General features: G+C 42.6%; 1 protein-coding gene across 2 annotated transcripts in view; it reads left to right on the forward strand.

The window, feature by feature from the left end:
• The window catches only part of RALB (RAS like proto-oncogene B), a 60177-nt gene extending 46921 nt beyond the window's left edge, over positions 1-13256 (forward strand). For both annotated transcript variants that reach the window (XM_066280441.1, XM_066280440.1), the window contains 3 exons: positions 3583-3791; positions 8391-8568; positions 12309-13256. In XM_066280441.1, the coding sequence (XP_066136538.1) occupies positions 3583-3791; positions 8391-8568; positions 12309-12428 (507 nt within the window). In that variant the 3' untranslated portion in view covers positions 12429-13256. The remainder of the gene's footprint in view (positions 1-3582; positions 3792-8390; positions 8569-12308) is intronic.
• The last annotated feature ends 264 nt before the right edge of the window (positions 13257-13520 follow it).

Genomic DNA, 13520 nt, shown 5'->3' on the forward strand with positions numbered 1-13520 from the left:
GTGAGATGAGGTTGGTAATGGGGAGGCACTGGTGGCCACCACTGCAGACTTTCAGTGGCAGGCACAGTCAGCGTAGGCGGGGCTCAGTACATGGGGTTGTGTATGAAACTAGTCTTAGATTTGGGCATCTTGGGCATCTGGCACTGACTTGCACACAGCCCTGCAAGGCTAGTGGTGTGGTTCATCTTAACAGATACCAAGACTTCAGGGATTTCCTATTTCTAGTGGGAAAATGTATACATCAAGGCTGTAATCCAGTGTTCTAATGATAATACAATTTTCTCAAGCACAGGGAGAGAGGTATGCAGTCATATCGGGACCTTCTGACTTCTTATACCAAATGAGTCAATGGGACTCTCTTTTTAAAAAATTTATTGACTTTTAGAGAAGGGGGTGAACAAGATCATAGTTGCTTCATTTTAGTTATTCATCAGTTGCTTCTTCTATGTGCCTTGACTGGGCAAGTCTGGGGTCTCAAACTGGGGACCTCAGGCATTCTAGGTCGACGCTCTAACCACTGTACCACCATGGGTCAGGCTCAATGGGATTTGTAGTGTTAACCTTGAAAGGTCAGAATTATACAGTCGAGATGCTTTTTGGAAGTATTCAGAGATTTGCACTGTGGGTATGGGGGTTGGCCATGCATTTGTCTCTTTGAAAAGGAATTAAAAGGAGGACACTGTTATGAAGCATAGGCAAATTTTCACATTTTCTTTTTAACAATTATTAGGATGAATATAAGAGAACATAATACTAAAAGTCTTAGAATTTTTATTTTTAGATATAAAGTTATTTCTTCAAAGTGCTCATAAGTTTGTGTTGATATTTACAATTAAATTTTTAAATCTTTTCTTTTGTAAGGAGAGACAGGAACGGGGGGGGGGGGGGATGAGAAGCATAAACTCGTAGTTGCTTCACTTTAGTTGTTCATTGATTGCTTTTCATTTGTGCCTTGACCGGGGGTCTCAAGTTGAGCCAGTGACCTCTTGCTCAAGCCAGTGTCTTTGGGCTCAAACCAGTGACCTAAGTTAGAGTTTTATTAAGATATAATTCACACACCATGAAATTCACCCTTTTAAAGTTTAATGATTTTTAGTATATTCATTCACATAGATGTGCGGGCATCACCACTTTATAAATTTAGAGCCTTTTATCCCTCCTTCTGCCCAGAACACCCTACACATTAGCAGTCTATGCTCATTACTGCTCCCCCTCCCACCTCGGACCCTGACAACACACTTTCTGATTTTATGTATTTGCGTATTCTGGACATTTTACATGAATCGAATCACTATATATGACCTTTATTTCTGCCTTCTTTTACTTAATATAATGTTTTGAAAATTCATCCATATTGTAGCAGTATTTTATTTTTAAAAAAGAATTGAGATATAATTCATATACCATAATATTTACTCTTTGAAAATTTATTTTTATTTTTTAAATTGAGTTTATTGGGGTGATACTGGTTAACTAAATTATACAAATTTCAGGTGCACAACTCTACAACACCTCATCTGGTACTTCTGTGGAATAGATTCCTGGAAGCAGGATGGATGGCTGGGACAAGGCTAGGTGCTCCTCTAGTTCTGTTAGCTGTTGCCTTGTTTGCCTTGATCAGGATGGCATTGTTCTCCCCATCACGGGCAATGCACAGGAGCCTCTCCCCAGAGTCTGTCGTCAGGCTTTGGGAGTTTTGCCATTCTGGTAGGTAAAATGTGGTATCTCAGTGTAGCTGCAGTCATTTTCTTTATTAGTGAGGACAAACATCTTTTCATAGGTTTAATATTATATGTATTTATTTTTCTGTTAATTATGTCCATAGCCTCTTTTTCCCATTTAATTGTTGACCTTTTATTCCCCTCCCTTTTTGTAGAGACTGTGTATAATTCTTTGTGATATGGCTTCAAATACTTTTTCCTTGTTTGTCATTTATTTTTGTTTATACTGTATTATGCCAAACAAGTTTTTTTTTTTTATAGTCTAATTCAGTGATTTTCAACCTTTTTTGAGCCGCAGCACATTTTTTACATTTACAAAATCCCGGAGCAGACCACCTACCAAAATGACACAAAATGACACTCTAACACAGTACATATTATACATATAGTTAATAATATAGTTTCTAAATGTATTTATACTCACTTAGTGTGAAACCTGGGCCTGTTTCGATGAACACAAAAGGATATCATGGCAGGAATGGTAGAAAGACACACATGAAGCTCTTCCTCAACAGTTCTCAGTCTCTTTCTGTTTTTAGTTTTTATCGCAGTCAAGCTTGAGAAGCTCAGCTCACATAGATATGTGGTTGAAAATGGGAGCAATGTCAAAATAGCTTTGTTGGCCAGAATGGGGAACTCCTTGGTATCAGATAACCAAAAACTGTTCAAAGGAAGATCAGCAAACTTTAGCTTTAAAGTTAGATAACATTGTGATGCATTGTATATCACCCTCTGCAGGGGCCTCTTTTAAAAAGAAAAAGGTCAAATATCTATATACACCATCAGGATAGACATAACCAGCTGAGGCTGAGGCTTCATCTAGTGGTGGCAACATTTACCTCCAGTCCTGACCAGGATTAGAAATCAGGACCATGGGGAGGAGTAGCAGCTTCAACTACTCGCCGAGGCCACACAATGACAAGTGCGTTGCATCCCGAGCGGGGACCTTCCTGGGTGTGGATGAGAGGCGGCCTACTATTGGTTCATCACTAGTGGTCAGGATGAATCCTAGAAGGTGATTGGTCAGTGAGCGTTCCTCCACTCTTCCTGTCACTGATAGCTGGAGGGGTTGTGAGGGGAATATTTATGTTCGGATGGAGGTGGCTGGTGGCGGGCCGGATAAATAGCCTCCGCCGGCCGTATCTGGCACACGGGCTGTAGTTTGGGGACCCATGTTTAATTTCCCCATGGCTCACCTGACCATGTGTCATGGCACACTAGTGTGCCGCAGCACACTGGTTGAAAAACACTGGTCTAATTTATCAAATTTTTTTTTTTTTACCTAGCTTCTAGATTTTGAGTCATAGTTATAAAAATGCCTTCCCTTTGTAAAGGTAATAAAGGGATTTTACCCACATTTTCTTCTAGTAGTTGAGGTTTTTATATTTTGCACTTAATCTTTTTTGACACATTTGGAGTTTATTATGTCGTATAGTTATTAAGCCTCTTGGTACCTCTTGTCAAATTACTTTTCAGATGAGATTTATACTTCTGTTGATTATGAATAGGAGATCCTGTTCTTCACCATTGCCAGTGTTTGTGTTATAATTTTATACTCACAGTGAGATCACCCAGGGTTCTGTCCTATGCTTGGCTCACTCATCAGTAAGATGGGAATATATCTGCTCTTGTTTAAAAACAAAATTTAAAAATGGTGGCACTGAGCCATATAAAGAACAGAAGTGCCATACAGGAAGCCATCTTTATTTTCTAGTACCTGCACATTGTGTGATAATGACAGGCATGCAGTAACACTTGGTGGCTTATGAATAACGTGCTCATATTTTGACATTTACTTTTTGGTAGATTTTATCTTCCTTGAAACTTCATTAATCACTGATAATGTTGTTTATTTCCTCAGTTTGTAGAAGACTATGAACCCACCAAAGCTGACAGTTACAGAAAGAAAGTAGTTCTTGATGGAGAAGAAGTCCAGATAGATATTCTGGACACTGCTGGACAAGAGGACTATGCAGCCATTCGGGACAACTACTTTCGGAGCGGGGAGGGCTTTCTCCTGGTGTTCTCCATTACGGAATATGAGTCGTTCACAGCAACGGCTGAATTCAGGTGTGTTTGAAATGGCCCTCAGCCTCTGGGCAGCTTTTTCCCTTCCTCTCATATGTCTTGGACTTAGAAGGAATTTGGGGATCAGAATAGTAGTAGAGGGTTGAGCTTGTAATTAGGAAGAATCTGTCTAAAGAACTTTTGGGGGCTTTTTGCATCTTGATACATTATAAATCTCTATTTGTTATCATCTCTATGGGCTTCCCTATTTTATAGTATTTTCTAAATATAAATTATCTTAAGAATCTGTTGTCCCTAAGAGGGACAAAACCATTTCATACATTCAAGAACCTGTTTTTTTGTTTTTGTATAAATCCTGAGATACTGTGATTGATGAGAGTTAACTATATCTTTTTTAATAATTTTGCTACAAAAGTAACAAATTTGATCTGTTTTGAGGTTTGTGAAATATTGTCAACAGAGTGAAAGATATGAGTTGGAGTGACCGTTTGCCGCTACAGTAAGGACAGAGCACAGCTGAGTAGAACTCAGCTTAGAGTCAAGCAGCCGGGGTCTGACCCCCTCATGTACCAGGTCTGTGGCCCTGGATGCGTATACTCAGCATCTGAGAGACTGCTTCTTTATGTGAAGATACTCTTGCTAGTTGATGAAAGGGAATGATATATTGGACAATAAATTCTGTAGGGCAGGAACTGTGGCCACCCTTATTGGGTTGTATCCCCAGGCTTTCTTACAGTGTGGTCATGTGGTCCTTACATATAGTGAACGAAATAGTCACTGTTACAACTCATTTGAAAATGTGGTTAAGATACCCTAACTTTATTTTATTGTAAGGAAATAGTGAGCCATTAGGTATAATTCTTATGGGAATTCTGAAGGGATGGTTATCTTTCTCTTTACCCCACGCCCTTCCCATTTTTCTTACACCATTTTATTTTTTCATCTGTCCTCCTTATAAACATATCTGTCCTGATGATTCATAAGAACCAGATCAGAGTATAACTGGGAACTGAAAAAGAATAAGAAAGCAAGTTTGGTCAGAAATAAAGGTGAAAATGAGAAAGCTAAATATCCCTCCAAGATTTGGTAGGAAAAGCATCAGTGAGCCAGGGAGGCCTCAAAGGATTAACTCCTGTAAACCAGCTGACGGACTGGGAAGTAGTCAGGAAGTGCCTCCTGGTTGCAGACCACACAGGTTGAATATCTCCGTTCCCTGAACTATATGGTGTGTGTGCTGTGCCGACCAGTCAAATGATGAGGACTCTTACTAAGTTTTAGAATTTTGACATACCTTGAGGTTTCTGTATGCAGATGGAGCCCATGGAATCATAATTGTGTTTGCAGCTACAGAATCCTGTTTTCATGCCTCCTTGCAGTTAAACAGGACAGATGCACCCAATAGCTTATTTTCTTTTTCCTGAGCCTTTTGATTTCCTATTGCTCTTTGACTCATCATGAAAGGAAATGTTGGGCAGTAGAAGAGTCCTCTCCAGAGAATAGATGTTGCCACTCTGTCCCATCTCCCCTGGATTAACCCCTGCCCCAACCCAGCACACGCACACACTCTTACAATATTTGTGTATTTTCATAGAGTTGGAGCACTCTCATCTTACCTTGGGAGAAGGGTTTTGGTTGTCATTAGAGAATAGGGACCCTTAGAAGAAAAAGGACAGATGATTATCAAAAAGAAAAAGGAAGAGCCTGACCTGTGGTGGCGCAGTGGATAAAGTGTCCTCCTGGAAATGCTGAGGTTGACGGTTCGAAACCCTGGGCTTGCCTGGTCAAGGCACATATGGGAGTTGATGCTTCCTGCTCCTCCCCCTTCTCTCTCTCTGTCTCTCTCTTCTCTCCCTCTCTCTCTCCTTTCTAAAATGAATAATAAAAAAAAAAAAAAAAGAAAAGAAAAAGGAAGAGAAGTCTATTCTTCTGACTTAAACTGTGACATTTAGACACAAGTCTCAGGGCTGTCCAGGTTTCTTATCATTGAAATCCGGTAGATTATCTGAGCTTTTGTGGTTAAAGTCAGTCACTTTACTTTATGCCTGTTAGCAGTTTTAAAATAGTGTTTCTGTATTTACTCTCTGATGGAAAGACCCCAAAATAAAACAAAATGTTAATGTACTCTGTCTTGAAACTTTTCCAGTGCATATCTATAAACTAGAGAAATATGGGTTTGTTTCAAGAGACAAGGACTTAGTAGTCCCATTTTTGGAGCAATATGTTTATTAATGAGGTAATTTTGCATGCCTGTTTAAGATTAGTGAGCCAGAAAGCTGTCAGTTTTTATTGTCTATTGTTTATATCGGTCATGTAACTTCTAAATACAGCACGTCCTTGGACCCCTGTTGAAATGTAGGGGATAGCAATTTTCAAGCATCTAACTTGCTTTTCTTCCTTTTCATTTTTCTTAAAATGTTTGGTACTTCAGCTGACTATGGAAAAAATTTTAAATACATATCTTTATTATGAAATGTTATCCTATATCATATACAAATCACTGTAAATCTCAAAGTAATTTGTGGAGACAAACTTGAAGGGGTCTCTCTTTGGAGTGTATTGGAATGTAGAAATAGAAATGTTCCCACTGGATCAGAATAGTGCAAATGGAATATGTAATTTAAAAAAATACTTGTTTTTTTGTTTTTTGGTTTTTTTCATATTATTCTGAAGTGAGAAGCAGGGAGGTAGAGAGACAGATTCCCTCATGCACCAACCAGGATCCACCCAGCATGCCCACTACGAGGTAATGCTTGGCCCATCTGAGGTGTTGCTCCATTGCAACAGGAGCCATTCTGGTACTTGAGGCAGAGGCCTCAGAGCCATCCTCAGCACCCAGGCTGACTTTGCTCCAATGGAGCCTTGGCTGCAGAAGGGGAAGAGAGAGTAAGAGAGAAAGGAGAAGGGAAGGGTGGAGAAGCAGAATAGTGCTTCTCCTGTGTGCCCTGGCCAGGAATCGAACCCAGAACTTCCACACGCCAGGCCGATGCTCTACCACTGAGCCAACTGGCCAAGGCCAAAAATATTTGGTTTTGATTAATAATTTTAGATAACTCATTATTTTTTAATAGAGGTAAAATTTAATGTGCTATAGGTAACAGTTCGTTCAGAGAGAATGTTTTGAAATACTTTTTCATAGGCCTCGGAGTATTTTTTTTTACTTTGTATGGAAAAATGATAGACATTAAATACAGTTACTACCTAATGTAACTCCCCATTCTGTGGCCTGTAACTTTTTTTCGAGAGAGAGAGAGACAGAGAGGGACAGACAGGAAGGGAGAGAGATGAGAAGCATCAAGTCTTTGTTGCAGCTCCTTAGTTTATTGATTGCTTTCTCATATGTGCCTGGGGGGGAGGCTTATAGCAGCGTGAGTGACTCCTTGTTCAAGCTAGCAACCTTGGGGCCCTGGCCGGTTGGCTCAGTGGTAGAGCGTCAGCCTGGCGTATAGAAGTCCCGGGTTCGATTCTCGGCCAGGGCACACAGGAGAAGCACCCATCTGCTTCTCCACCCCTCCCCCTCTTCTTCCTCTCTGTCTCTCTCTTCCCCTCCCGCAGCCGAGGCTCCATTGGAGCAAAGATGGCCCGGGCGCTGGGGATGGCTCCTTGGCCTCTGCCCCAGGCGCTAGAGTGGCTCTGGTCACGGCAGAGCGACACCCCGGAGGGGCAGAGCATTGCCCCCTGGTGGGCAGAGCATCGCCCCCTGGTGGGCGTGCCAGGTGGATCCCGGTCAGGCGCATGCGGGAGTCTGTCTGACTGTCTCTCCCCGTTTCTAGCTTCAGAAAAAAAAACAACAAAAAAATAAAAAGAAAAAAGAAAAAGCTAGCAACCTTGGGCTTCAAGCCAGCCTTGTTTGGGCTTAAGCCAGTGACCATGGGGTGATATCTATGATCCCATGCTCAAGCCAGCGACCCTGTGCTCAAGCTGGTGAGCTGGCACTCAAGCCTGGATGAGCTGTTACTCAAACCTGCAACCTCTGGGTTTTGAACCTGGGTCCCCTGCGTCCCTATCCAAGGCTCTATCCACTGCGCCACCATCTGGTCAGGCTGTAACATTTTCTGTGTCTAAGTGGAACTGGTTGTGGGGGCGGTTGGGTATAATCACAGCAGAGCTTTCACAGAACCATGCTTACTTTACTACAAGAGGCTCCCTCTGATGTTTCTTTTCTATTTTTCACTGAGGCAAAAACATTACTGCTTATGACCCACTAAGTTGATTTCATGATCTATTGATTGCCACATTCCATAAGAAAAACACAGGATTTCATAGCTTTATTCACACAGAGAAATCATACCATTTTTTCAGGGGAATTTTGAAGCATTTTATGTATGAAGATACTTCTTCCAGCTTATTTTTAACCTAAAGGTTCCTAGGTTTTTGTTTCTCTGTGCTTGTTTTACCTGAGCATACATTGGGGGCACAGTTGGAAGGCAGAAGCCTGGGCCTCCATGGAGACACCTCTGAGGACCAGAAATCGCACTTGTAACGAGCATGCCAGGCCATTCTGAGAGCCAGACTTGGAAAGCCCTGGTCTTGTTCATAACAGGATGGGAAGGCATCCAGATATGCTGCAGGGACAGTGATTTCTCCTCCTGCCTCTGCAAAGTGTTTCATTTTGACAGCTTTGTTTTTGCTGTAATGCCGCAGGGAACAGATCCTTCGCGTAAAGGCTGAAGAAGATAAAATTCCATTGCTCGTGGTGGGAAACAAATCAGACCTGGAGGAGCGGAGGCAGGTGCCAGTGGAGGAGGCGCGGAGCAAGGCCGAGGAGTGGGGTGTGCAGTACGTGGAGACCTCAGCTAAGACGCGGGCAAACGTGGACAAGGTGGGCGTGCACTGCTGCTTCCTTGGAAGGAGGTTGGAGAAACAGCAGAACTTAGATATCTCCTCTGCTTGGTTTTAAGGGATCCATTTATGGAAACTAGGGGTTTCTCCAGATGTGTACGTCATCATAATGAGAAGCACTGGAAGGGTTTGACACTGGGTTTAAAATTTTATTTATTTATTTATTACAGAGACAGAGAGTGAGAGAGAGGGATAGACAGGGACAGACAGACAGGAACGGAGAGAGATGGGAAGCGTCAATTATTAGTTTTTCATTGCGCATTGCAACACCTTAGTTGTTCGTTGATTGCTTTCTCATACGTGCCTTGACTGCAGGCCTTCAGCAGACTGAGTAACCCCTTGCTGGAGTCTCGAACCTGGGTCCTCTGCATCCCAGCCCGACGCTCTATCCACTGCGCCACCGCCTGGTCAGGCTGACACTGGGTTTAAAACAACCCAGAGTCCCTGCACTTTGTCGTGAGCCCTGCTAGAGTGTGCTTAATGTTGTTGGCACAGCCCTTACAGATATGGTGAGATGAGGCCATGGGTTTGTAAAGATTGTGCTGGAATGATAGACATAGTAGGGCAGGTCTTCATAAAACATCATTTCGTTCAACCTTGTTTCGTTATAACACTGCTGAGAAGCATAGGAACTAGCTCTTGTTTATAGCAATCAGCCAAGGGTGAACTTGGCTTCTTCAGTGTGCTTCCAGTCGTGGAACAAATGCATCCATGATGCAGGGAGCACATGACTGGCTTCCCTGTGCTCGCCCGCCTTCCACAGCCTGTTCTTCAGGTGCAGGGCTGGCTGCGCCCAGCGCGGGGCTCCCCAGAGAAATGCACAGGTCTTGACTTTGCTCTCACTGAGCTGTTGTTTAGACTTAGCTCTTTTCAGAGCCAAGGTGTTCTGTTTTTATAACTGAGTCTCTAAGTAGTGTTTGCCCACAGGAATCACTCTCCAGGGACTCCTGTCTCTCCCTGACCAAACTTCAGCATACTTTCAAGTCTCTGAAGCTATTGAAAGAGTGATCTTGATCAGGGGTTCCCAAACTTTTTACACAGGGGGCCAGTTCACTGTCCCTCAGACCATTGGAGGGCCGGACTATAAAAAAAACTATGAACAAATCCCTATGCACACTGCACATATCTTATTTTAAAGTAAAAAAACAAAATGGGAACAAATACAATATTTAAAATAAAAAACAAGTAAATTTAAATCAAGAAACTGACCAGTATTTCAATGGGAACTATGGGCCTGCTTTTGGCTAATGAGATGGTCAATGTGCTCCTTTCATTGACCACCAATGAAAGAGGTGCCCCTTCTGGAAGTGCAGCGGGGGCCGGATAAATGGCCTCAGGGGGCCGCATGTGGCCCGCGGGCTGTAGTTTGGGGACCCCTGATCTTGATAGTGGTAAACAGTGACAATTTGAAAATCCATCTACTAGTGATTGCTAGTGTTAAGCCTTTTAAAAAAATTAGGTTTCGCCTGACCTGTGGTGGCGCAGTGGATAAAGTGTCGACCTGGAAATGCTGAGGTCGCCGGTTCAAAACCCTGCACTTTTCTGGTCAAGGCACATATGGGAGTTGATGCTCCCCCTTTCTCTCTCTCTGTCTCTCCTCTCTCTCTCCCTCTCTCTCTCCTCTCTAGAAATGAATAAATCAAATTTTAAAAAAAATTAGGTTTCAAGTGGTTGTTACCCAGTTTATCAGCTAGACACTGGAATGCTGAGGCTCTCCCATGCCTTCACCTTGTCCATCAGCTCTTACCTCACGGTTGGGGCTCTGGTAAAGGCTACACTTTCCCCTGTGGCAGCCAGACGGGGGTATGTCTATCCTGTCTCCTGCAGCATCAGCATTTGAATCCCCCAAAGTCACTTACAGTTCTTTTTCTTATGGAGATAAAATTAGCCCTGGTGGGAGAGCTCAGTTGGTTGGAACATCGTCCTGGAGCACTGAGGTTCCCAGTTCGATTCCCTGGTTCGGGGCACATGCAAGAGCAGCTCCATGTTCTCTCTCTCTCTCTCTCTCTCTCTCCCCCCCCCCCCCGCCTCTCAAATTAATTAATTAATTAATTCTCTTTTATTTCTTATCTGAGAAGGGAGAGATGTGTAACTAAGCTTTACTTTAACTTGAAAGGATGCTAAAGGATCATGGAATTTAGAATGTTGTATTAGAAGCAGTTGCCTTTAGAAGTACTTTTACACCACCTGCAACATGAATCTGTTTAGTTGTAGTCTGCAATATGAAGTATTTCACTTACTAGCCACTCTTTTCTTTGTATTATCCCAACTCTTATGTTGATTGTTGTGCTATTCCAAATCTCTATCAAATTGTTTTCCAGCTGTAGAAAACACATAGGAAATCCAGACATAGAGCTTGTTTTTTAAAAATCAGGAAGGTTTTCTCAACATGAGACTGTTGACATGTATTTCTTTGGATGGGAGAGGGTGGGGGGTGGGGGCTGTCACAGTAGCTTGTCACTGCCCTTTCTCCACGGGACCAGCTTGACCTGCCAAACAAGAACCAGCAAAAACTTCTGACTGGCAGCATTGTATTCATTTGTAAACAGTTTTCACAATTTACAGGAAAGGAGGTGTTGATAAAATCAGCCATGAACAACTGTCATCATTTTAAGTTGGATACACTCCATTCCCCTCCTCCTGCTTTTCGTTACAACAGAAAGGAAAGTCTGTAACGTTTGGAGCTCTTGTGGCTGCTGTTATGGGTGGGGTGCTTTCCTAGAGGCTGGAGAAGAGGGGTGCTTATATCAGCCTGATCCAGTTTGTGGGGAGTCCTTTTCTGTGCCCTGAGCTGGTGGTGAATGCTTGTGAAATCCCACACTCAGAAAGCTTGGTGCCCGTGAAGATCACAGGAGCCTGTGGTCTGTGTGACTGTCCAAAGATAAAAGAAAGCTTACGCTCAGCTCCTACATTGTCTCAGTCGTTCCCTAGGAGAAATCTCAAAGGTTTCTTTTGGGGGCATATTTTGTCTGCTTGGGTATAGTCAGTACTTTGGCACAGTTGCTGGTAGCAAAATAGAGGGCAAAACCCAAACTATTGTGACAAATAATCATTGGGATCTAAATAACACACTAGCATTCAAAATACTAGGGAAGGGGCATGCATGGGAGGGGCGGCCTGCTAGCACACTTCTCGCCCTGCCTTTCCCAGTTGCGTAGTGCACGAGCTGAGCTGTCGTTTGTTTGTGACTCCCCCTGGCCCCCCATGTTCCCAAAGTGTGCTGTTGAATTATTCTGGGAACACTGTCATGCATAATAATGTTCCTACCTTTATATGGTCCTTATAAGGATTAAATAAATGACAGGTCTTTATATCATTTTCCTTTTCTGGTGGTTGGAAATGTGTGGAAAGCCACTGTCACACTCAGTATTTGTAATGTCACAAACTGTGGTAGATTTGTGTTGTTTCATCCCTCATCATACTTACCAGAAGAAAAAGTTTTTTACCATTTTGAAATAAGCTGTTGAACGGTAGCAACAGTATGATGTTTCTGGCCTTAGGTTGACCAGTTATATAATATGAGCCAAGATGTATCTTTAGTGAAGTAGAACATGTTTTTAATATTAATTATTCTTATTGGCTCTAGACTTTTTGTTTTTGGTGGCACATGGTTTATAAGAATATGTGTGGCTTTATGCTTAGTCTGTTTGCTTCATTCAGGCACTAAGTGACCTACCTTTCTTCCGTGTCCTTTTACCCCTTCCCTCCTCCTCACCCCAGGTATTCTTTGATCTGATGAGAGAAGTCAGAGCAAAGAAGATGTCAGAAAACAAGGACAAGAATGGCAAGAAAAGCAGCAAGAACAAGAAAAGTTTTAAAGAACGATGTTGCTTACTGTGAATGCCAGGATGGTGGCTGAAGCCAGTTGCCACTAAGGACATAGGGGGGCTTATTCAGAGAAGACTAGTCTACTTCTCGATGTGTCCCCTGCTCACCCCAACCTCATTCACATAGACTTCTTTAAATGGGGAAAATATCTGTGAGTCAGTGGCTGGCAGAAATAAGCCCTTGACATTGCAGTGGGCCAAAGAGGTCAATACCAAGCTCATAAATTCTGTCACACATGAAAAATGAAAGCTGTATTCCTTGTATTTAGGTATTGGCCACTGATAGTCTGTATTGGCTGTTTTCCTGCAGCATCCTAATTTTGGGGTAAGAGCTTCTTTTTAATTGACTAAGTGCAGATTCAAGGGTGGTATACTTTATAACTGATGCACTTTTCTAATCAGACTTTTAGAGAAATATATCTTTGACTGAATCCTCCCCTTGCCAGTCCTGTGGTTAGGCTCTTTTTCTCCACTCGTGATCAACACATTTTGTCCTGACAGCCTCTCTCTGTGTGCGGAGATGGGAGAACCTCTTCTTTCAGTGTAGCAGGAGTCCTTCTGACGACCAGGACTAGCTGACAGCACGCTCTCCAGCCACGGAGCAGCCCGTGCTGACGGCTGCCGCTCCTGGAGCTGCCGAGCGACTGGGTCTGGACTGGGAGGTGCTAGGAAGGACAAGCCATTGTTCCTTGACCTCTGAGAACTGACTGCTGTTTCTAATACACGTTTTTCTGAGACAGCCACATAGTTAGAAAAAGATTTTTGTTGGTGAAATATTGTTCATCTTTCTTCAATCTGTATTCTAAATTCAGCAAGCAGAAACTTTCCCATCAGGAAAGGAGACTGTCATAAAAACCCAGTGTTCACATTTTCCCCATTTTTCAGAAGTGATGTTTCACACATAGGTGCCAAAGTGAATGGGGGGAGGGTGCAGCAGGGACCTTTTGAATTTATGGTTACTGTAGAAATTGTAGAAATTATGTTCTGACTGGAAAACAGTCTTGTATAACCTCCCAAAGGATTATGGACTTTTGAATTAAAAAAAGCAGACAAATACACTTTTTCAGATTCTAGCTTTGTTTGTATTTTATCTGTCATATGCGTG

Source organism: Saccopteryx bilineata, chromosome 5 (assembly GCF_036850765.1).
Source record: "Saccopteryx bilineata isolate mSacBil1 chromosome 5, mSacBil1_pri_phased_curated, whole genome shotgun sequence".
Lineage (NCBI taxonomy): Eukaryota > Metazoa > Chordata > Mammalia > Chiroptera > Emballonuridae > Saccopteryx > Saccopteryx bilineata.